The sequence below is a fragment of the Chamaea fasciata genome, unplaced genomic scaffold (assembly GCF_029207755.1).
Source record: "Chamaea fasciata isolate MVZ Bird 193981 ecotype frontalis unplaced genomic scaffold, bChaFas1.0.hap1 SCAF_9, whole genome shotgun sequence".
Taxonomy (NCBI): Eukaryota; Metazoa; Chordata; class Aves; order Passeriformes; family Sylviidae; genus Chamaea; species Chamaea fasciata.
The window spans coordinates 6,053,136-6,078,248 of NW_027094094.1; the positions used below are offsets into that span (position 1 = coordinate 6,053,136).

Here is a 25,113-nt window from a genome sequence, read left to right on the forward strand (position 1 = left end):
TCTGTTGATCAACTGAGATCTAAGTTGGACATTACGAGTAATTTTTTCACTGAAAGGGTGACTAAACATAGGAATGGGCTGCCCAGGGAGGTGGTGGAGTCACCGGCCCTGGAGATGCTCAAGGAAAGACGGCATGTAGCACCGGGTGTCGCGGTCTGGCTGAAACAGAGGCGCTGGGTCATAAGTTGGACTTGGTGATCCCGGAGGCCTCCTCCAAGCTAAATGATTCTGAGACTCGGACAACTCCCCGCCAGCACACGCCGCCCCTCAGCCGCGCCCCGCTGCCCTCACAGAGCCGCCGGCCCCGCCCCGGCCCCGCCCCGGCCCCGCCCCGGGACACCCCGGCCCCGCCCCGGGACACCCCGGCCCCGCCCCGCTGCCATGGCCACCGCCGCGCCCGCTGATTGGCTGCGCCGCCCCGCCCAATCCGCGCGCGGGGTGCTCCGGCGGTGCCAAGATGGCGGCCAGGTAAACACGGCCGCGGGCGGCGGCGCTGAGGGGGCTCCGACGCTGCGGGGGCTCCGGCAGCGCCGCCGGCACTGCGGGGGCTCCGCGGGCACTGCCTTCCCCTAGCCCGGCCTGGAGCCGCGGTTCTCTTCGCGTCTCTGCCGCCGGAGCGGGTCCCCCTCGCTCCCCCGGCCTGCCGCCTCCCCGGACGGGCTCTTCCCTGAGGCGGCGCAGGGAGGTGGGTGTGCTGCCCCCGGGAGTTGCCCCTGTGGAAGCACGGGAGGCGTTTGCTGCAGTGTCGCCCCGAAACTGAAAGGAGCTGTAAGCAAACGCATAGGGACACAACTTTAAAGGATAAGGAGTGGGGGGATAAAAAAAGGCTGTGGTCTCAGCCTCTGTAATCAAAATGTCTTCTTTCTGAAATAGTAAGTATTAGGACCTTTCTAATGTGCTGGTCTAAAACATGTAATGATAGTTATGTAAGAGAAGCAGAAATATTTCTGGTGACGTGTTTTGCTGTTTCTGTTTCTCCTTTCTGCAGGTTGTTTTTGTGTTGGGATGGGTGACCTGGTGTCTTTGCAGTGACTTGAAGTAGTTTGGACTTACTTAAACTGGAAGATGTGGAGTGGCCTCTTACCTCCAGGACTGAATGAAAGTGATGTTGATCTAAGTTCTGATGATGGAGACGAATCACCTGATTCCTGTGCAAAGCAAGATGCAAAAGAAGATACTGAAAGAGATCAGGGAACTGGACAGGAAAGTAATGCCAGCGGTGAACTTGTTGTACCAGGGACAGATGAAGAAAGTGAATATCAAACGTGCCCTCCTGGAGTTTCTGTAAATATCTGGAATGTATGTATCCAAACGAGCATAATGCAGTGTACTCAAATGGCTGATTTTTAGATTAAAATAGTTCAGTGTCGAGTAGTCAATATACAGATCTGAAATTGGATAAAATATGATCTGAGCATGCACACCTTAGATTGTTTAAAGCAAGGTGGACAGGAAATTAGGAAGGAAGTGATTAGGTGGTGGTTTGGTGGTGATTGGAAGCACAGCAAGGAGTTGTCGTGACTATACAGTTGCATAAAACTTGTGTTTTCAGTGGTTTATGGGCTCTGAGCTGCTTGGTAGGTGCTTTCTGCATTGGTAAGGACTTACAGCTCAGTGTTTCAGCCCCTGTGGGGGTGCTGCATACCTGGGAAGGGGAGGTGTGCCCTACTGCTTACTTTAGGGGTTAATTGCAAGCATTCAGACTCAAGAGTTTGTTACAACCTCCTGAATTTGCAGTTACATGTAAAGACTGAGGAAAACAAAAAACTCTTTAACAAAGCAATGTGTTTTAGAGGTGGGTTTTTTTGGATTCAAAATAAGAATTGTCAAAAACCAGTTGCCCTCTTTCATCCCTCAATCCTTGCAGGTAGCCTGCTGTGTAAGGACCTTGCTGTCACTGATTTGTGGGTTACAAACGACCAGCTAGGCAATAAAAACACATGGTACAGCGCAGGAGTGCACAGCAAGCAGATGTGTGTTTGTTCTGTGTCACATCCCATGAGAGAAGTGTCAGATCTGAGCAGTCCTGGGGTGTAGGGAGGGCAGGAAGTCAGAGAGAGGTGATGAAGGATCAGCACCAATTCCAGTTTTAACGCCGTCAGAGTCGCACGGTCTCGATTTATAAATTGGGATGTAACAGATAACACGAGGCACTGTGGATAATTAAACATTCCTCAAAGTAATTTCTTAACAATGGGGGTAAAATTAAAAATACTGACTTGCTTTTTCGTGATCCTGTAGAAATTCGTGGAGCTTCAGAAGAAACACCGTGAGATGAAGATGCAAGTGAAGGAGGAAACCAGATGCCGGAAAAGAAAGCGCCGCCGAAAAGGTGGGCTTTTTATCATTAACAGAATTTATTTTTTTCAAATTGAATTAGTACCAATACATGCTGTTTTGTGGGGTTGGTGTTTTTGGTTTTTGAGGGGGTTTTTTTGTGTGCTGTTCTTTTTTAAATGAAGAATTGTATTCTAGCTGTCATCTAGGATTTTATGATGTATACGTCACTTGCAAGGCTTTAGTGAGGTTGTGGATTGCTACATAGAGTGCAAGTAATAGATTTGTCCTCTTCTTAAAAAAATGAGGCAGAACTCACTCAGTTAATACTGATTTGTAATGGTTAAATGTATTTCAGTAGTTCTGTAAAACTTACTTTTGCACATTCTGGTTAAAGCTTCACAAATATTGCAGGAGTTTTTTACAGCTGAGTGGTTTAAATCCACATGATCATTGGGTAAAAATCACAGTGTGTTGATCTTTCAAAGGAAATGTGACCAATTAGAGCTGTGTTAACTTCATTGGATGCTGTGGGGTATCACTGTGTAATGTTGGATTTTTTTTTCTTTCTTTTTCCCCTTAGCAAAACACAGAAAGACCGATGAAGTGGCTAACAGGTATAACCAGGTCAATGGGGTTACCTGAGGTCTCTTAGTAGCAGGCAGAACTTGTAATAAGCTTGACCACATTCATAGCCAAAGTCTAGCTTTAAGCACTGTGAAAAATATCTTTTAAGTTTGTTCAGTGTCTGTTGGGCAGACTGAATTTGTACTAGTGATTGACTGATGGTGTGTTATTGCTTCATCTTAAAAATCAAATGTATTATTTGATGTAACTTTTAATAGACTTAATGTTCTTCCTACTTCCTCCATACAAGCTTCTGTTCAGCCTGCTCCTTCCCTTCATTTTCCTCCTTGGCAGTGTTAGGTTTATGGTTAGACTTGATCTTAAAGAACTTTTTCAACCTAAATGGTTTTATGATTCTATCAGCTTGCTTTCAAGATTGTGAAATTACACCTACAAAGGGGAAGGAGTAATTAATTTCACTTCATTTAAAAACTGAAGGGGTGAAAAGACCATGTCTGCCAAATGGAAGAGTTTATTTTAGCTTTGAAAAGGATATTACAAGTTGTGGAAAGGGAAGTGGTTATAGTAATGACTTGTTTGTTTATTTGTTTGTTTGTTTTTAGTAGTCAGCAGTTGGAAAATGAAGACAAATGGAAAGAACTTACACAATACTTTGGGATCAATGATAGATTTGAATCACCTGTGGACAGCAGGGCTCCACAAAAGGTGACTGTTATTACAAAGGCAATGTCAGCTTGTGTTTGGCAGTAAAAGAACTTGTCCTTAACTGAGATAGGAATAAAACTGGGGCTGTTTGTGAGTAAAGGATGCAGTCACTCTGAGGAAGTACGATTTTGGGAACTTTTTAAATAAATGTCCTTGAGTGGTTGCTGTGCTTTCTTTTAGGACAGAATCCAGGCTTCTCTCCTGTCTGGTTTTGTTTTCTCCTGTTGTGAGAATCAGAACACTTGATATGCGTTGTTTGATTTTTCCTTTTGTTTTGCTTCATCGTGTTTTAACTTTAAAATGTGTCGCATAAATCCTTCAGTTGACCCCAGTGGCTACAGGGATTAAAGGGGCAAACCTAGCGTACATTTTGGCTGGATTCATAACACATTCTGTTCATAAACATTACTGTGTAACTAGTCATATCTGAAATAACTGGCACACATGATGGATAAGTTAAGAATATCACTATATTTTGAGATTCTGGTAGCACTGTTGGTTCTATAGTATTTCTTATAAAGTTCTCTGTAAGTTCTATTACATGAAATGTTCAGTTAGCTTCCTTTATAATAATTTTTGTGTTTTTCATTTTCTTAAAGTAAGTTTCTACATGCAGGTCTTGAAGATTTGTTTGCTTCTTACTTTTGGTGGCTGTTTAGGTGTCATTAAAGAGCTCAGGATAGATCTGGAATGAGGCCCAAAGTGTTAAAATGCAGATGGTTTCAGTGTAATTTCAGGGATATTATCACTAGTGGAAGACACATCTCGTTATTTTCAGAAAAGGCATCTCAACAGAATTTGCCATCACTGCAACTTCCAACTGTGCATTTTTTTTTTATCTTCCACCTGAAATAATTCAAATGCAGTGTTTGCAGATCACTGTTTCTCAAGAATTCCATTTGCTTTTCCACTGTTATCTCTTAAAAAAAGTGTATGTTACGGAACTGTCAAATGTGTTTTCCTTAGCTTCACTAATATTTAAAACCAGTGAGGCTGTAAATTGTCTTTTGTTATGGAAGTGAGTTTTTTTTGTGAAATTCTGAAGTCAGTGCTACCCTTCTGTATTCCATCAGACATTTACAACTATAATTTCCAGGAAATAGTTACTTGTTATTGTTATGTTTTGTAATTGTTTTGTAAGTGTTGCCATTAAACATGGTATGTTTACCTCTGAAAATAAGAAAACAACCTTTAAATCCTGAAGTTCTTTCATTGTTTTCCATAGGGCTGCTAGAATTTTTAATTTATTAGCACAGTGGAGTGGCTTTGTGCCAGAACTCTGTTTTTTGGGTAAAGATAAGATCTTAGAACTGTAACGATACAGTGGTAATTGCCATTCTTCCTGTTACCTGACACATATATTTCACATTTTGTTCAGAAAGCTCCAGGGATGGAAAAGATAAGCCAGATCTTCAGATGAAATTTTATTGTGACAGGCATAAACTAGCCCGTGTAATTTTTTTAACCTATAGTATTATCCTGCATATAAGGTGGAACTAATGCAATGATTTGTGCTCAGGCAGCCTCTCAGTGAATTCTTAATTATACTGTCCATTGCAATACACAGACAGAGTGATTTGTGGTGCACAGAAATTACAGGTTTATGCAGTGTCTTAAAGAATTTTATGAAAGAAATATTTTTAGAAAGGAGGTACTCCTTTTAAATATGTTCTTTTTGTTCTAAAGGTATTTACCTTTTATTTTTTTTTCCCTAGTCTGGCCTTGAGCTGAGCATAGAGAAGTGTGTGGCTGAAGGTGACATTGCCAAGGCTGAGGAGCTGAGTGACAGATTGGCCATTCGGGAGGTAAGTGGGCTGCTGACAAAAACTCTGAGGGGTCACTGAGTTTTGCACATGGACTAAAAGTGTCATGAGTAAAACAGCACTGAGGATTGCTTGCAGCATCTTTCCCCTTTCCTGAGCAGATTCCTGTCAGTGATTGAAGGACTTGGCTGCTGATCTAGCAATGCTTGGACAGTTCTAGCTGTGTTTGAGAATTGAAAATAGAGCCATGAACTGTCCCAAGTGACCTTGCTTTAGAGCCTTGCTGCTCACTCCACAACACAGAGGAGTGGGTATCTGGTCTTCTGTGTTGAGCTTTTGATTTTTCTCCATGTTGCAAGCCAAGAGGACAGGACTAGTATGCTCCCTTCCCTGTGCCTCATAATTCTTTTTGCATTACTTCACCCATAAGCTTGGGAATCCTGAAGACAGGTAGAGATTTAGCAAGCCTAGTGCAAATAAGGATGTATAAAACCCTAGTTGTGTGCCTATATTTGTTTTTCTGAGTATTCACGGGGTTAGGACTTGATGGCTGGAAGAATTCTGAAGAAGAGTGGGAGTAGATGGTTATCTCTCTGTACTACTGCTGTAGCCTTAGAATCATGTTGGATATTTTTTTCTCCTTGCCATAATTGTTCAGTGTATAAATACATACCTAAAAACAAGTCCTAGAGTAACACAATCTTTTCAAGATGTTGCCTTGTTAGTTGGTGTAGCTGAGTAATTTCCTGGAAGCTGTGCTCTGCCACAGAAATGGGAGCTTTTAAATCTGTATCTACTGCTTAGGGTCTACTTTAAACTGGTGAGGAATGTATCAGATAGCTCTGGTAACTTCATTTAAGAAATTGTTCGATATGTGCACATAGGGTAGGTGGTAACAGCTGAAGTAAAAACAGCTGAAATCCACAAAGGTTGTTTTCCCCACTGGTAGTTGTGCACAGGGGAGAAAATGCAGAGGAAAAAGTAGGATAAAAGTATAGTTGAATAGTTTTGAAGCCAAATAAGAAAAAAAAAAGTAGTATTTCAGTGAGTGGAGAAGCAATCTTTTTTAAGTCATCTAAGTAGTATGATTTGAACTATAAAGCTTCTTGATTTATACTAAAAAAATAACTATGTAACTTTTGCTTTCATTCCTTTATCTTGCATATTCTTCCATCTTCACAGAGGTAATGGGAATTTTCTGTCCACTGTATATGCTTGCAAAATTCAAAGGTATTAGAAAAGGATTAGGAAAGTAAAGACAAATTTTTGACTGCTTCTTATTTTCATACAAATATTTTAAATGTTTCTTAAATACAGTGTTTTAAACTAAGCTTTAATGTAAAATTGCAGATTTAAATCTGTTTAATGCAGTGTATTACAATGTTGTGATGGCTTTAAAAACAGACTGCTTTTGAAGTGGGAAATATAGTTCTTAAGGTTCTCTGAGGTGAGGTAAAAGAAACTGTTCCTCAGTGAGTGTTCTTACAAAATCATTAGACTCCTCCATTTAGTCACTCAGGGCAGTTTCTAATGACTAGACTCTTATCTGCCTTGTCACCCGTGATCACAAAACTTCAGTCTGCACAGATAACAGCTATTGACAGTGGTAGGAATGTGTCCTGATGTTCCCTTTAAGTCTGACCAGCTTCTGACTGTTTTATTACCTTTCATGTGTACAACATGAAAAACACTTGCTGTTCTCCTTCACAAATGCCATTATCCCATCTCCTCTAAAGTGGCTGGAGTATTATAATCAATAAAACATACTGAGGTTCTAGTGCAAATTGTTTGACTATAAAAACAAATTAATGTTAGAAGTTTTAAGGTTTTGTAATATTTATGATAAACTGTTATCTGATTTTGGTAGCCATGGGATTATACAACATCTAGTATATCCCAGGTGCTACAGCAGTGTATTATTATTTGTGCAACATTAGCTCCAAATTGTTGACTTTCAAATATTAGCATGTTGTAATTCCGAAAACAAAATGCTTGAAACATTATTAGTATTCACAGCCTTGACTTGGTTTTGGTTAAGTGGGTTTATCTGAACAAATAGTATGTTGAAAGAAGGAAAACTCAAATGACTGGCTTCATCTCTCATGAGAAGTTCTGTCGAGGCAGAATCCATGAGAATTCACTGGGGTTCTCTGCTCTTGTAAAGATGTGCTCCATTGCTCACTGCAAGGTTCATTTCTCTTTGTGATTTTCAGAAGCTCTTTTTTTTTAATGGATCTTTTAAAATACTTTTTTTTTCTAAGGAAATTGTTCTTACAGTGACTGTTTCAGTGAAGAGCTATAAAAAGAGGATTTGATTATGAAAGAGGTTGATTGAACACTCATTGTTGTGTACAAGTACAGTTAATAAAATATTGTTTTCATGTTGCATAGTATTTATTCAATTGGTGCTTCTCTTAGCAATTTACAGAAATGTCCGTTTTAATATACAGTGCCTCTAAGAAGTGAGTTAATTTTTAAATTATGCAGCTATTTGTTGTCCCTCTAACTTCCAAATGCAACACAGCTCTGTGAGCAAGTCAGGCATGGAACTGTTCTGTGACTGTATTGAAGTACACTTCTGAAGTCTGGAGTAATGAGTGGATGGATTATTGTCCTTTTATCTCCACTTCATCTCTTTATGTATAGTTTTCATTTTTCCTGAGCAGTGTTACAGGGCTGGGGACAGAGAGTGTGTGAGAAAGAGCTGTGTGGTGTTTGGGGTGCAGCCCCCCTCGCAGCCATGTGGGAACTGTTCAGTGGCTAGGTGTTCTTTTTGAAATCAGGTGTGTGGGGTTTTAATCGGCACCATTTTCTTTTGCAAGAAGCAGTGACTGGAACCTGCTGATAAAGCTTTTGCTTTGAGGCACAGATCCCAGAGTTCTTAAAGCCGTTTCCTGCCTTAATAAGTGAAACTAATTTTTGATGTATAACATTTATAAGCCTGTGAAACTGATAGGGCAGCTTCAGTATTTAGAGAAATGAAGCCAAAAATAAACAGATGATGAGTATATACGGTAAAAACATGTCCTAAAAAGCAAAGGAGTGTCAAAATGATGCTGTCAATATCCCATCGTTGTGACACAGTGAGAAAAGCTTTTTTAAAATCAGATTCATTTAAAATCAGTGATGACTTAGGCAATATGCATAATCTAGCAGCTGTCAGTGCATCATGGATTTTTACATTCTGAAAACCTCAATGATACCACTTTAAGGTTTTGGGTCTTCAGGTTTCCAAGTGGTACTTGTTGCAGGTTCTTTAAGGAAAATGTTACTGCTCTGCATTAAATGAGGCTTTGGGCAATGTGTTATTTCTTGTTTTCTTTGCTTTGACAAATACACACAAATGCTGATTTTAAAGCAAAGCTTCTCAATCCAGGAGCACTCAAGGTTTTGGAGCGAGAATTAGAACTTGAATACCTCCTGCATGAGACTTTATTTACTGGTGACTGCATGGGTGGATTCATAGGGAGCTTTTGAGACTGCCTGGTGTGTTCTCCCTTTTTTGTTGGCAGTTGCATTTCTATTAAAAATATGAACTGTGTGTATAACACTGCTGACTGTTTTGTCTAATCTCTGGGCAAACCTCACCACCAAGTATTAGCCCTTGTCTCCTGTTGTCAGTCATCGGGGTAGCAGATGGCATCCTTGGCCATCCCCACAGCATGTTCTCTTGTGGGGTGTTCTGCTTCCCTCAGAGGTCTGGTGATCCTCAAGTTCTTGATTTCATTATTTTATACACAAGTGAAGTTCTTCCTGAAAAACATATGGGCATCTCTGCATTATGTAGAGAATAACTTAGGCCTTCAGTCACTCTGCTCCTTCAGCTTCTGGCTGGAGCACCTCAGTGCTGTGATGCAGTTACAGCGTCCAAGATCAACACTGCTTTGATAAATATGTTGAGCAGCAACATAATGCAGGTGGGTCATACTCAGTAATTCACTGTAGATCTTCAAGACTACTGGATTATTGCTTTAATACCTGCAGTACAGTATTATTAGTATGAAATAACTGAGCAGTTCATTGCAGTGCGCATGGTGCATAGTTAGTGTTTATTATTGGAATCCAGTTGCTGTCTTTGTTATCACATTCCAGGGCTTCCAGCATTGGCAGAGTCCTTCATGTTTTATAGCTGTGCTTCTCAGATGTAAACTGGCATATACCTATAGCCATTGTTTGAACATTGCATTTAAGGATGACTTATTTAACTTGAGGGATGCCAATAGAAATGTTAACGTTAGTGTAGGAGTTACCCAAAAAAATCTGAGCCTTTTAGAATGGAAGTTATTAAGAGAATAAAGTTTATGTAAACATTTATCTGGGCTGAAAAGACATGATTTTTTTGGTGATGCCTTTAAGATTGGATAGCTGAGATCTAATAGTAGCAGGTAATTGGGATATGGAGCTGGGAACAGACACTTGGAATTACGTCAACTTTTTAATGCTTTGTAAAAATCTTTTTGGAATTTTACCTTGAGTGTAATTAAACTGTTCCTACTGTGTTGGTGGGAATCCACCTAGATTTTTTTAAGGAATAAATGTTGGTAAATTGAAGCACTGTGACTCTGCATAGCTGGATGTGTTTATCCCTTTGAGTAAGGATGGTATGTGCAGATATCTGGTAATTTCACTCTGCTATAAATCAGTTTCAATTTGGACCGAGACTTGTAAAAATTATTTTAATAGGTAAACCAAAAAAATCTAAAAGATTCCCCACTATCACTCCTTAAATATATTTTCCAAGCTTTTTTCCCCCTAGAGAAAGAGGTTTTTTTCATAGTGTTTTTGTGCTCAGAACATGGTTTGGTGTCTCAAAATACACAACGCAGATTTCTTACGGCTCTAATACTGTGAGAACTAATCTGACTAAAACCCAGACTTTGCACTTGTTGGTGTTTTTTGTGTGTACTGCCTGGTAGGTAGGTGCCATATTGTCTAAGAACACATTAGCCTGAGGACTTTAACTTGAACACCATTAAATAATCCTGACCATATTAGACTTACCTGTCAAAAGTAACTTTGAAAATATTTTGTAATTTAGTGTGCTAAATTGCTGTAGCACTTGTCAGTCTCTAACAGACTTTTTGACAGCACTTCCTCGGAGCTTGGCTTAGTGGCTTCTGGCATTTTGGGGAAAGACTTAAAAAGCTGCAATTTATAGGGATATTGGTATTTTATCAAGCTCAAATGAAAGATCTATATTGTAATTGATGAAATTAATTGGCTATTCACTGGAATATCATCCTCATGTTTCAGCAAGATCAGCCCTGCTGTTGTCTGTAAAATTTGATGCATCAGTGTTGACCATTTCCTCATGATCAGGTTAGTATCTCCTGTCTGCAAGTCACCTCTAGTCATGTAAATTAGAGAGGGCAGTGCACAAGGCAGTTTGTTGGTTATGACTGCTGAGAACCACTCTGGAAACTGATTTCCATGGGAGAATCTGGGTAGGAAATGATTGATTGTGATGACATTACTGTCAGAGATGGACAGGAGTTAGTACTTGATGCTGTTCTGTTGGTAAAATAAAATTTCTAAGTTCTGTGCAATGTCCACAATTTCTCACAGTGTTTTTATGTACCTGAAGCGATGCAGTTTTATATGGAGTGTAACCAAGCACAAATTATCTTGGAACAATTGTTGTGGAAGAGCTGCCCCCCCCCAAAAAGAAGAGGAAAAAAAAAAAAGCAATTTTTTAATCTGAGAAGGATTTCCTTTCTTACCTTAGTGTAGGTGCTTCCAAATATTCCTCTTCACTGAGGTGGTTTTCTTTTAACCTTTGGAACATGGCAGGGTTATCACCTAGAATTACATTCTTATGCTCCCTTAATTATGTATATCTTTTCCTTAACAAACCTTAAAAAAAGATTTCAGATGTTACAAGTCTAATTAAAGAGACAGACAAAGCACAGTTTATACTGTAGATTTTTTCTGCAGTTCAATTAATCAGCATGTTTTCTCTTTTAATTAAAACCATTTTAGTAAATTAAAGCCCACAGCAAAACACATATATAATTTGTTTGTAATTAGCTCTTAATTGGTGGTAGTTGAAGCTTAGCACCCTTGGTTTCTTTCTTCATGATTGCCATTTTATTAGCAGCCAGTCATTAATTAATCTTTTTTTCTAATTAGCTTATAAAACTGTTGATGGCACATTATTGTAAATGTGATTTTAAGTTCAAAGCTTGTTAATAAGCTTTCTTACTTAGAAGAACAGAGATAAAGAAATTGCTGAAAACAGTACTACAGTTCTTTTTTTAAAACTGCCTTTGTTATAAGGGGGCTCTGTAAAGCATCTAACAGCTTATGGTTAATTTTTTAATGCTGTGTTTTCTCATGAATGGAGGAAATTACTTGCATTTAAATGTTTAAGTCTAGCAAAGAGCTTAATATTAGAACAGTTTTCTGTCCTTGCTCCATTACTGTGTCATCCAAATATAATTTGATGTTGTAATACACAGCATAAAAATACAACAAAGGTATTACAAAGTATTTTACAGGGGAAGTTGAGCACATCATTGAAAGGGGACAATTTTCACTGCAAAATCCACTCAGTATTCTTGTTTGCTTTATATATTTTATATACGTCAGCAATGGATAACATTCCATAACATAAAAGGAGAAAATCATTGCTAGAGGCGAGCCTGAAATAACTAGATTCATATTTGATGAGAAACTGTAACACTGTATTAAAAGGCTGTTTGGCTTCTCTGCCGTGATCATAGGATATTTCAGGACCTGTTTGAATATAGATGTTTTGTTGGAGCTTTTGTGGGTTTAATATTTTGTATTTCATATCTCAGTATTTCTGGAGCAGTTCTTGGTTCCGTTGTCTCAGTACTTGTGTCACTCAGCGTTTGCATTTTACAGTCCTATCTTAAAGACAAGTCTTTGCTTTGTGATATTCAGTGTTAAATGTCCTGATTTGCAAGGAAGTTTTCTGGAAGTTACAGTAGGTTCTGTTGCAACTTAATAAAAATGTTTACTCTTCTGCCTGAACTTTACATTCTATTTCAACTTCAGCCATTTCTTTGCTTGTTTTAAAAGTGTTTTATGATGCTGTGCAAGAAACACTAGAAAGGGATAGCTGACAAGGAAAAAATTAAAAATTGGATAAAAAGTAAATGAATAATGTCATATTACTAAAAAGATGAGAGGCTAATTTGTGCCGACTTTTTGCTAATTTTGTTCAAGCCTCAAAATGAGGAGCTGTCACCCGTTCTGTGTAGCACTGATGACAGTGCCAATGATCCATGAAATAAGCTGCCGCTGGCTTTGTTCTGATAAGAATGAACAAATCTGCACAATGTACGGCTCCCAGAATCTCATTTTCATACTTGCATGCAGGCTAAAAGAAATAAGCTGTTTGCAGGCTTGATTAATCAGACATTTGAGGGTTTTTTGTCTCTTTGATCTCTTTCGTCTCCTAGGTAACTTGCTTGACATTAATGTTGAGCTTGAGTAAAGACAATCAGGAATTGTAGACCAAACTGATATAAAAATTAAAGACCTTAACACTTTAAGTACTCCAGTAATGGTTCCGCTTTACTTCAGAAAACATCTGTTTTCGTTTAATTAAAGAACAAAAGAGAATGGCACAAATATTTTTCATACAGACCTGTTATTCCATAAAAAGTTAAAGTATGATAATTGGTATTTTTAAATAAATGCCTTGAAAGTGTTCAAAAAGAAGCCAAGCTTCAGATATTTGTTACAAGGTAACAATTTCAGATGAGTAGGAAATTTTCATTTCTGCTGCATTGAACATCTAGAGTAAGATATTTGACATGATTATTGGGCAACTTTAACATGGAAACGGCTTTGCCCCTATTGAAACTAAGTTGTTTTTTAAGTTTGTCTCAAAATACACATATATACAGTGTTACAAGGATGAACCATTATATCAGCTTTACTACCCAGTATAATTTACACACTTTAAACCTGTAAAATTGAAAGGAATTTAAAAAAAAAAAAAAAATGTCGCAGTGCGTTTGCTTGAGGTTATGCAGACGCTTTTACAAATCTTCCAAGTGGCTGTAAAGATGAATGCCTCAAGGGTCTAGCCAGGGCCCTGCTTTTCCAACCAGCTAAAGCCCTTATCTTAAATCCAAGCAAAGTACCATTAATCTTTTTGAAAGACCTTTTATGGCTTTTAATATATCCCAAATTAGAACATTTTACACCCTTGGTTCCTGAAATATGGTGATAAAAAGCCTTTAGAGCTTAATTTTCCTTACTGCGTGCTCTGACCAATTTGCAGTTCTTTGTGATAATGTTTAGACACCTTAATTAAAATGCAGCAAAATATTGGATGTTCTATATGGAAAATGCTGATACTTTGACTACACAAGAAATTGTTGTATATATTCTTATTCATGCTTTCTTACTTCTTTTAAGATTGTATTTTATTGAGTTATCTGATGACCTGAAATGTTAGTGTGGTGTTTTTTTTTTTTTTTTAATGTAAAATCCATTGACCAAGCTTTTATGGATTTCTTTTGGGGGGGAGCAGGGAGTGAAGATGTATGTCTGGGTTTGGGTGGGAGCAGAAGACATTTAATCTGGTTAAAATGTTTGTGTGTGTTTATATGCAACATTGGTTTTCATGACTTGAAAATTTGACTCTGTGTAGCCTAGAAATTATAACAATGCTGCAAAATGCTTCTGTTTTTACTTCCACATACACTGCAGAGGATCTTATTGTCCCATTTTTTTCTGTACTTTTCAAAGGTGGAAGAACTCATTCTGTCTTCCAAAAAATGCAGACAAAAACATTTTTCTGCTACACTTGTTTAAAGCTGACTTGTGTATATTTGTATGTGTATAGGTGCTCAATAGGCCACTAAATAGATTTTAAGGAGGTTCTGTTAGTCATCGCCCAGCAAAAGTTAATTTTCAAGTGTTAGGAGGTAAAATACCTCTAATAAAGGCACGGTTGTGCTGACTTACTTAAGCCATCAGATTGCTCTATTGTTTAAACTAATCATTACTCCTGTTTCAATTTAAAAGTAAACATCTTTTGAATATTTTAGGTGAGTTTTCTTAAGCATTTTTATACTGTGATTATATTAAGGTTAATAGCTGCCCTTAAATATGAAGTGACAATGCAAATAAAGGAATGTTATGTTCTAGTCTTTGACCTGAAATTTAGCAGTTCGGATGTCGGCACTGATTTACTGTTAATAAAAAATGTTAATGCTAGGGGAAATTTATGTAGATAATATAAAAGTTTTGAAGTAACTGGTCACAGTATTTTGTGCATCAAGATGATTCCAAAGGTACATAGTTGTAACCTTATAACACATGCGGATAGTAGATGAGATTTCCTTTTTAAATGTTATGTTTATGAAAATAACTATTTTCCTTTTAAGCTGTTATGCTCAGCTCCTAACTGCTTGTGTTGCCAGCGTTTAGAGCCTCAAACAAAGCCCAAGCTGATGTTGTGCTTGCTGCCTTTCTTTAAAGGCTGCTGCAGTAAGGCTCCTTTCTTCGTTCTTGAGCCCTGAGAGGACCATAAGGTAGAAGAGCTTGTAGTGATGCTGGGTTGGGTTTTTTTTTTTTTTTTCCTTTGGTAATAAAATGTTAAACTACCTTTTTTGTGTTTGATGGGATAGTTGTGAAAAATGTGTCAGTACATCTACGCCTGCAGATGTGTTCTTGAGTTCTCTCTCATCTTACCTAGATAAAGCGTTTCTCAGAGTAAATATTTGTGTGCACAGATGCTGCAGATTATTCAAGTATATTGCTATTAATAGTGGAACTTCAGCCAGAGTGTTAAAGAGTGTTCTTCCCCTTGGGTCTCCCATTCTTTGATGCTCTCATGAGATTTTGGGGATGATTTAGAATATCCAGTCAGAAACTGTTTGCTAATTTCAATAGGTTTGGGTGTGGATTGGAAGAAAACCTGTTTGTCCACATCAGTTTGTGCAATTTGCGGCAAATGAATTGCATGCTTGTCTTGGAGAATAGCAGTAACTTCTGAGAATGAATTCCTTCATAAGTCATAATGTCAAGTCAAGGCAGCAACCACAAAATGTAACTACAAATTATGAATGCTGATTAAGGGAAATAAACTGGTCATAGTTCACTGTACCTTCTTCTATCTTTTTTACTTTACTATCCCCTGCCTTTCCCCTCCTGTGCTCGACATTCACTAAAGGGAACTTAATTCTCACAGTTTGAATGAGTTTATGGAAGTGGTATTCACCTGCGTGGAAAGCTGGCATATCATACCCTTGCAATCTAAAAGCTTGTAGTGTGAAGATAGACACTAAGGACACTGCATTGTTTATTTTTGGACAGAGTGATTGAAACGTGTCTAATGGTTCTACAGAAAAATGTGTGGTGGTAGCAGCTCTTCCTGTATAAAAAGTGTCTTTTTGGGTGTTTTTGACACTGGTAAGACCTGATTCTGTTGTGTTAGCATAGCTGAGGTCACAGACTGGTCCTAATAATGGAGACTGTGTATTTGGATATGTCTGTCTATGTAAAACAAGCAAACAAAAGGATCCAGTGAGCTGTTGCCCTTTCCTTTTGTTTTTGAAAATGAAGGCTTTGGTGAAAGGGATTGCTTGCCCCAGGATCCTACGCCTTTGTATTTCCCTCAAGAGACGTTCTTGTTTGTCCAGTCTAACAGTGCATCATCAGCCTAATATTTTGAAAGATATTTTAGTATCTATGGACTTTGGAGAAACAATATCAGACCACGTAATTTGTGAGGCTTAAATTTCATATGAGCCATTTGCATCTAATCAGTTTTCCTTTGTTCCTTTTCATGTCTTAGCTTGGTGTGAAAATTGCCAAAGCTGCCGCTTGCCGCAACTTCGTAAAAGCCAAGCAAGAAGCAGAGGCTGCCCAAGAAGCTCAAAAGAAAAAGAAGCTTGCTTGGGGGTAAGTCATTTGAGAATGGAATTAAACATTTGTGGTTTCATTGGCACTAAGTGTGTACAATACAATCTCAGTTAAATGTTTTCTTAGTTGAAATAGGCTTGTGCTAATCGTATTTGTTTAGTTTAACCTTGTTGGGTTTTGGTGGGCTTTTTTTAGGAGTGTATCAGACTTAAATACAGAGGCTTTATCAGAAATAAAATGTGGAGGTTGTATGGATCTGTCTTCATGTCTTTATTACAGTATTAAAAATAAGTTTTTATTTTGTTGTTAAGAATAATATGGTTAAATACCTGAAACTCATACACTCATCATTCCTAATGTGAGTTTTATGCTCTGTTTCAGATTTGAAGCCAAGAAAAGATGGGAAACAAAAAGCAACATGGGATACATGTAATCCATCCTGTTTCCCTCAGGAGTCAAATACCTGTTGTTACTTGAAGAATTTTTGTGGGCAACTTACTAAATCTAAACATAAAACCCCCCAAAACAAAACAGAACACATCAAATGCCTTGTATTTATCTTAATGCTTTTAAACTGCACTATCTTGTTTTGGCACTCTCTTTTAAATAAGACAGCAAAAATGCTATCTAAACATCAATACTGTGTAAAATTTTCCTCCTAGATATGAAAACTAAAGATAACTCATTTCAGGATGAATTTGGAGTCTGGTAGAAAACTCTCTGAAGTTGAAATAAAATCCTTGGTCCAAATGTGTTTTGTGCTGTACTGCAAATATAATGTGTGGGTATAAGGAGAGGGGTGTGTTTGCTTCTGGGGCTACACAGACTTAATGCAGTGTAAATACTTCTCTGCTGCTTGAAAGTTGGGGGAAGACACTAAATAAAGAGCAAACCCAACCTATCTTTTTTAAACCAAAGACATTTATGGCTTTAGTAAATATAAACATGCACCAAAAAAAAAAACCTGAAAAAAGTCCATCCTCCCTCTGCTGGAAGGTGAGGTCATTTCCTGGGTACATGTTCTTCACAATATTTCAGATTCCCAGTTTTCTTTCCTTCCTAGGAACACAGGTTTTAAAAGCCCCAGATAAAAATATATAAATACTTATCTTGGAAAAATGTCTGAACTGTTACGTTGTACAGTTAACTGCACCCAAGATACAAATGCAGATATTACTCAAAGTCAAATGTTTTACAGATCAATTAGGATTTGAATGTTTATGTTATAAGATTATAACAAGAATTGATGATAATGTTTCTTCAAGATTGGTCTCAGTGAAAAGTAGGTACACATTCAAAACTAATAACTTTTCTCCCCGAAGCTCTTGCATATATGTTTAGTCACCACAATGCCTGAATTGAATTGGTAATGTAAATGTCAGTTATTGTTAACCAAGATTAATATGTTTCAGGCCAAAGGTATGGTATTAGTGTAATGGTGATTTACTGTGTAAGTACTTGGGGCTAAAACAACTTGCCAACAAATAGCAATTTGAAGTTTTACAGCAGCAATTCGAAGAGTTCAGGTTTGCAGTCCAAGATGGAATAGTACATTTTTGTTCATTAGCCCTCGGGATATTTGATTTTTTTTTTTTTTAACATCATATTTCTTTCACACAGATGAGAGTTTGCAATATGGAAATCTGCAGTTAGCTGTAATTAGTTATGATGACAGAGTTGAATACAATTGCCAGGATTGTAAATTGGGGGCTAAACAGGTTTCTGCAGTATAACATCATAAATCTCACACTATGGTTTACAAACTTCATTGCTTTGCAAACTTTTGTGTGGAAGGAAGCAAGTGCTATCTCTAGTGAAGTGGTTGTAAAGGTAAATTGCATGTTTGCATGTGTAAACACATGGGTTACACCATGACCCTACATCAGGATCTTTCTCAGTTCCAAATGTTCTCCCCAGAAGTTACAGACACTCTGCCCCTAATTTCTGGGGGGTTTTTTAAGCATCTGGAAGATGGGTGTTAGACACAGTTGGCCTTTGTTGTATACTGAAAGGTAGAATGATGCTGATAATTAATGCCAAACACACCAGCAGCATTCCATTAAACTTTAAAGTATCTTTTACTAAATAAGCTATTTTCTTTTCTGCAGTAATTGCTCTTAAGAGTAACAGTATTTGTCGAATCAAGGTCTTGATCTAATTGCAAGGATCAGTGTTCTTTGTTTTGAAAATGTGCTTTAACAGAAACCCAAGCCCTCAAAAAACAGCAATTGCCAAAGTCCATACCTGTAATATTTTACACTAAATCAATTAGTTTTGTTAGGTCATTAATAATGGAACTGTTTAGGAAGTATGCAGAATATTTGTATTGGGTCACTTGTGTGATGAATTTAAAAATGGCCACATTTCAAACCTTTTTATCCACCAAAAATGTTTGCTTAAAATATTAGTTGACTTCCAGAAGTATACCATGTTCAAAAATCTCTAGCAGGGAAAATACAAAAGCCTAATACAGCTGTATAAAGTTCATATAAATATGTAAGAAATAAATGAATGCAGAACCGTACTTCTAATAATCATCCTCCTAAATTGCTGCTCTGTTTTTAAATGTCTTGAGTTGTGCTGACATCTTTTTTTATTATTATTAATTTTGGTCTAATGTAAATTTTGTAAACAAGTAGATTTTGATGTAAATTTTCGCCAAACAAGTAAAAGTGCACTCTGAGACTTAATGTTTCCTGTTTAACAGTATTAAACCGATCCAAATGCTTGTTTTAGTTAACTGAAAGCTTTTTAATCAGCTTAAATGTATAACCTCTTACACTGAACTAAATTTGAGATGTAATAATAATTCTTTTAGCAGATGAAAAGTTTGCGGTATCTCCTTGTCTGACTGGAATTACCAATCTACAGAAATGTACTTAATTTATAAATATCAGTACAAATCTGTTGTGAAGCCAGATATTTATTAGAAGTTCATTTGATGTTATCTTGAGCTGGGCAAAAGTTTAAAGGCAGCCTCGCAAAAGTGCTTCCTCCCTCTCAGAAGTCCTGAAAAACATAAATGCATGCACTAGTTTTGCCTCAATTTTTTTCTCCACCACAATTTCATATTTCATCCAACACCACTCATGGTACTGTCTTGGATATGCTGAGTTAGCATCGAGTCTTTTGAGGAAAAATTGTGTAGCTTCCCAAGTGTGGCTCTCTGCAGTAAACCAAGAAACTGGGAAGGAGAATGTGCTCTCACAATTTCTGTTGTTGTTTGAGCAAGGCTGTCTCTGGAGCATCCTGGCCTGCTCCAGCCTCGCTCTGTTTTGGGTCTGGCTTTGTCAGTCTGGCCTCTGAACTGGGCTGGTCACTCAGGTGCTGTGCCAGGGTGAGGGGTTTGCTTTGGGGTTTTCACGAGCTCTAAAAATGTCAAGTTGGATGACTGTGCACAGTTTCACTGAGCAGTGTTGATGCTCCTTGAACACTTCTCACTTGGGTGCCATGTCTTCATTTCTGCTCCCATCTCATGTTCTTGCAATTCTATTGTGTTTTAAGGCCTACACGAGAAATTCTTTTATCGGTCCCTGTGATAAAATACAGCCAGTTTGAAGTTTGACAGCAGCATACTAATACAATTACTTGTATTTCTTAATACTGCATTCCTGAGCTCCTTAACCAAAGAGTGGCTGCAGGGACAGTTTGACAGATAAAAACATATATATAGTTGTTAGAGTTTTAATAGTTTTTTGCCTGCAACCATAATCTGTATCATTATTTTTTTAGTTTAATTCTGTTGGACAAGTTTCAAAGATAAATGTGGTGTGTAATAAGTCTTTGCAGCCTCTAATTTGTGAAGGAGTGTCTGTCCAGTTAATACTTGCTCATTGAAGCAAGGGGTTTTGAAATAGCTGAAGTACGAACTGTAATTACTGATGTCTGTTTCCTATTCACCTATGGCTTTTGGCATTTGATCAAAAACTGTAATGTATTGCTTAATCTCAAAGCATTCCCCACTTTCAAAAATATTTACCTCATGAGAATTGCACAGCACTAAGTGACCTTAGCAAAACCAGAGTAGATTTTTATTTGGCATTGATCATATGTAGCTAATCCACCAACAAGTATTTTTCCTGTTATTTTTGAACGTTGGTCATTTTGGTACGGATGTGTCTATAGTGTACCTTTAATGCAAGCTCAAAGCATCTTTAAAAATATTCAATATGTTAATAATAGGGTGGTATTTTTACTTCACAAATGGAGTGGCTAAAAAGAGGAGTACAGAGGTCGAGCAATTTATGTGAGGGCAAACTGGCTGGCAGCAAAGTGGCAAGTGGAAGGAATCTCCTGGTTTGCTTTGTCAAAGCTGAGAATAACAGAGAGAAATCAGTCTTGAACAATTTTGTGGCAGGTGCCTAAACCTCTTTGAAAGTCTTTGGGAATTGGGCACCTCGTGACCATCTGTCCCACCGAGAGAGTAAAAGAGCTGTGATATTGAATGCAGATGTTCTGAGCATCGCAAGAGTAAGTAAAAGCCTGAATTTCATTTGAGAAAAGTTGTCATCTTTCTTGTTGAGAAATGCCTGCATTGCTTTGATCTGTCTCCAGCTGTGTTTATTTTACCATCAAATCTTGTCTTCCCGGTTTCTGTTGGATCGTAACAGAGTTGAGAGGTTTCTATTTCTTTACTTGTAATTGGATCTGGAATAAAACATTTTGCCCTGAAAAAGCATGGGAGTTAAACAGACACTAAGAAATGCAAACAGCCAGCTTTTTAAAGGGAGTTCTACCTATTTTACATGTGATTGTGCTTGTCGTGCTCATTCTCTGATACTGAATCATTATCCTGACTTAAATAGTATGTTCATTTCTCTTGGAGTTTCCCAGGTGTGCTGGCTGCCTGACTCACAGATGGAAGTGACTGCAGGCTGGCATGAAGTGACCACAGATTGAAATGTGCATTTGTATTTCCATGTTATGTGTCCTAATGAGTCAGCCTTTGGCAGCTTTTGCTGTAACTCAGGAAAATGCGTACGATCTAAGAGAAAAGATAGATACAGAAATAAGGATTTTTACCCAAATGAGAACTGACTGCTTTCTGGTGGCCAGAGAGGGAATTTTGTCCATCCTTTTTTTCCACAGCCTCTCTGAAATGAGCAATACATTCATGCAGCCCTAACAGCAAGTTCAGATACCAAGCAAAGTGTAATGCTGCCTGTGGACTCTCTTAGCTAAATAGTGTTTAGGGTATTTTGAGGATTTCTCTGTGGAGAAGTGGTCACTGACCTTATCGGATCTTTAATACTGAAACACCAATTGGCCTCTACTGGTACAGACCAGTATTAATTCCCAACTACTAGTGCCCTGAATTTAGCAGTACTGCTCAAAGACAGAAAAATAATCTGCATCTGCTCTGATTACTCTGATTCTGTCCACTCATCTGCACCTGTGATGAAAAATCATCACATTCTGTTTGTGAATTGAAAAGATTCCCAGCATAACCAAGGAGCACTGAGATTGTTTTAACATTGATTTCTGTTCTGTGGAACTTACAAGAATACGTTTTCCACAATTATATTTGAAGTATGTCACCAGCTCCTCAAACTACACTCTGTAATAGCACAGGATTGTAAGAAAGCCCTGAATAAAACTAGGTGTAATGTGCTGGTAGAAAGTGTAAACATGCAAAGAACATCAGAAAGTTGACATATCGCATGATTCAGCTTCTAATTACCATCAAACAATGTAGGATGGAGCTTTTATTTTTCGCAAGTTAATGAAGAGAATGTTGAGAGGAGCCTGCTAGCAAGAGCTGTCCTCTGTTATCTGCTGCAGGAGTACACAAGCTGCAGAGGGGGAGAGTAAGCCAAATGGGCATTTCCAATTTGAATACTTCCTCTTTTTAGAAATACATTTATAAAATGTCCTCTACTTTCAGCACAGCAATGCCAAGGGCCATTCTTGCAGAAATACAGACATCACAGAATGCTCTTTGTTAAGAATTATTGCCTTTGCCTCTCTTGCTGTTTTTTGTTTGTTTGTTTAACAAACAACACTTTAAAATATGCTTAGCTTTAGGTCACTTTAATTTTTAAAGATCAGCTCAGGGAAGGGATTTGGGTGCACTTTGTTAAGCAACAGCACGTTTTTCCCAGCTCTGTGGGGCTGCTGTTTCATGCCATACTTTTAGAATGCTTTTTAAAGATCAGTGTCGCATCTCACAGGCTGGTGTGCACTGCCTGCCACTGGGGTCAGGCCTCAAGGTTAGCTATCTCATGTGTTTGAGCATTTGCTGCTTCCTTTCCAATCTCCTCTTCCTAAAGGAAAAAGTGTCTTTTTTTAAGGCAGTCCTTTTTCAGTGATCTGGTTTAGAATGTGCATCCACAAATAATTGCACAGAGCCTATTGGGGGAGTGGTAGAGAATGGATTGAGGAGTGAGAGGAAAGGGATGAGATTCCTGTAGAAGAGGAAAGTGAGAAGGAAAGATGTCTCCTACTGGCATGATCTCAGGTCATACTGGATTCAAGGGCCCTGTGCTCAGTTTTAGTCTCCTGGCACTCCCACTGGAGTCACCTTCATTGTTTTGGATAGCTGATGATAATGCTGGACACTTGTTAAATATAATTATGGATTTGAAGCATAGAATTATCTGATGTAATTAATTTTCTTTTCTAATTCAATCAAAAAGCCTTAGCTCTAGGAATATATTCTCAGATTCTTTCATGATGGAAATTTACCCACAGACTAATCTCTGGGGATCATATTCTGCTGCCCTCAATCAAGGAGAGCCTTTACTCCAAAACTTTTTGAGTTGGAACAAATAAGGGTGTTAAAATTTGTATGAAAACAAAGGACTGGAGACATGGACCTGCATGGGGTGTGGATATTAGCTTCTCTTTCAGTGCTGACTGCAGAAGGGTGTATAAATCTTTAAAATCTGAAGGCAACTCTTAGGTGGAAGAAAATTAAGCAGGCAGTGCTGTACTTGGCGCCTAATCTAGCACTTAAATTCTGACGCAGCCTGTATAGAAAGATCTCTCCTATGTTCAACTGTCTGCAAGTGCCTGAGCTCTTCTTTTGCATTAATTTTCATTGGTCCCAGCACTGCATGTTGTCACAGTTCTGGCAGGTGTTTACAGATCCTCAAAATGAGATTCCCAGTGGATTTAAGAGGCTCCATCAAAAAATTAGAGCCTTAGCTCTGAAGTTTCTGGAATATTTTCTTTCTCACAGTCTTGAGGAAGCTGAAGTGGAGTGAGTTCTGGAGAAGGAACTGTTGTGAGATGTCCAGGCTTCAGATCCTATTCCTTTGATGCAAGGAAAAGGGTGTATTGAAGCAGGGGGAGGAGTGGGAGGTAACTGAGATCAGAAAAGGCTGGAGAGCCAGAGATAAAGACGAGTGTCTCATGGAAACTCTTCCAGCTCCATAAATGTCAATGGTGAGAGTTCGTTAAAAAAAAAAAAATGCTTGGTTTCTACAAATTGAGGGTGCATAAATTGTATTATTTAGGTACAGGTAATAAACCCCTTCCTCAAGACTGCCTGGCTGTTGTTTCTATTTCAGCATGTGATGTCTGAAATTCAACACAACTTCTGCTGTCATAACAAAAAAAAAAAAGACCTTCCTAGAAATGTGGGGTTTTTTGTTGTTGTTCAATGAGAGCTTATCACAGCTGACACATCCCTTTTTTTACTGTCACATAAGACAACCAGTTGACTGCTGCCGGAGCCTTACCAGTCACCACTGCCACCACTGTAGAGAGACTGGTAAGAGCTAGAAAAACTCCCAGACAGATCATGTAGGACACATTTTTGGTGCCAGCATGGAATGCATGCACCTTCATCAGCAGAGCCCGTTAATTTAGAAGGAGGAGGTTTATGGATTATATGAACTGTTCAGGTCATCAGTGTAATCTAGTGAGAACATTTCTGTAAATGTCTCCCTGTGGTCATGCAATATGGAAAATGAGACTGTAGCATAACCTCGTGCCTGAGCTCCCTCTGGTGTAGACAGAACATGTGCTGCTTGCACAGATGTGAACTAAACACTCCTGCAGCTGGATTGCCCTTTGTCAATTGCTTCTCATTCCTGTCACACTGGCCATGCCCACAGCTCAGTCAGGACCATTCCCTCACAAGGGCCCAAGTATTGAGGTGAAAACTCCTTTTTTTTTTTTTTTTTTTTTTTTTTTTTTTTTTTTTTTTTTTTTTCCCCCAAAGAATAGCACAGACAGGTTAGGAAAGTTGCCCACGGCTGTGGAGAATATGACTCACAGGATAGAGAGAGTTGATCTCACACAATAGTAACCAAGCACAGGTACCCTGACATTTGACTTTTACACGGTGAAAACCTGGCTGCAGCTCTTGTGCAATGAGCACCTATTTTCCACTGCTCATAACCCTCTTGCACGTTCTGCCTCCGTCTTGTATTGAGTGTTTCAACTGACTTAATTATTGTCCTAAGTAAATGTTAACTAGAACTTTATGAGCCGTCATGACAGTGAGGATGCAAATTTTTATTGAAATAGGTTTTGGGGAATAATTATTAGACATTCACAATTCTTTCATTATTTGTTGTGAAATTCATCCATTCTGATGACATTTCAAGAGCTGTTTAATCCTTGTTGCACTAATTTGCTGGTGGAATATGCCACAGACAAAAGATTCGCTTTACCAAGACTGAGCAGATGCTTTGTTTGAAATTTCTTATAGAGCCCAGTATTTCAGATGGAGCATAATGGCACTGCAAATGTTAATGCACCTCAATTGATCCTTCCAGCACTGCTCAGCAGTGCAATTCATCCTCTAAGCACAGAATCTTACTTCTAGGAAAAAAAAAAAAAAAAAAAAAAGTAAAAGTGCTTAGATCACATAGACTCCATTGGAAATAGGATGTCCATCTAATAATAGAAAAAAATGTGTGAATTCATCCTGAGGATAAATGGGCACAGATCTATTGAAGCAAGCAGTCTTTTTATGTAAGTG

General features: G+C 38.2%; 1 protein-coding gene across 4 annotated transcripts; it reads left to right on the forward strand.

Annotated features, from left to right (window-relative positions):
- Positions 1-418: 418 nt before the first annotated feature.
- Positions 419-16,931, forward strand: FAM204A (family with sequence similarity 204 member A). 4 transcript variants are annotated; one of them, XM_066190845.1, is made up of 8 exons: positions 419-468; positions 989-1,299; positions 2,242-2,332; positions 2,861-2,894; positions 3,468-3,570; positions 5,286-5,375; positions 16,114-16,220; positions 16,563-16,931. In XM_066190845.1, the coding sequence occupies exons 2-8, from the start codon at positions 1,066-1,068 to the stop codon at positions 16,612-16,614; spliced, it is 711 nt and encodes a 236-aa protein (XP_066046942.1). In that variant the 5' UTR covers positions 419-468; positions 989-1,065; the 3' UTR covers positions 16,615-16,931. The 4 variants fall into 4 exon arrangements, with proteins under 4 accessions (XP_066046942.1, XP_066046943.1, XP_066046940.1 ...); XM_066190846.1 differs by having other exon boundaries at positions 436-685; positions 3,471-3,570; XM_066190843.1 differs by having other exon boundaries at positions 437-685.
- Positions 16,932-25,113: the final 8,182 nt, after the last annotated feature.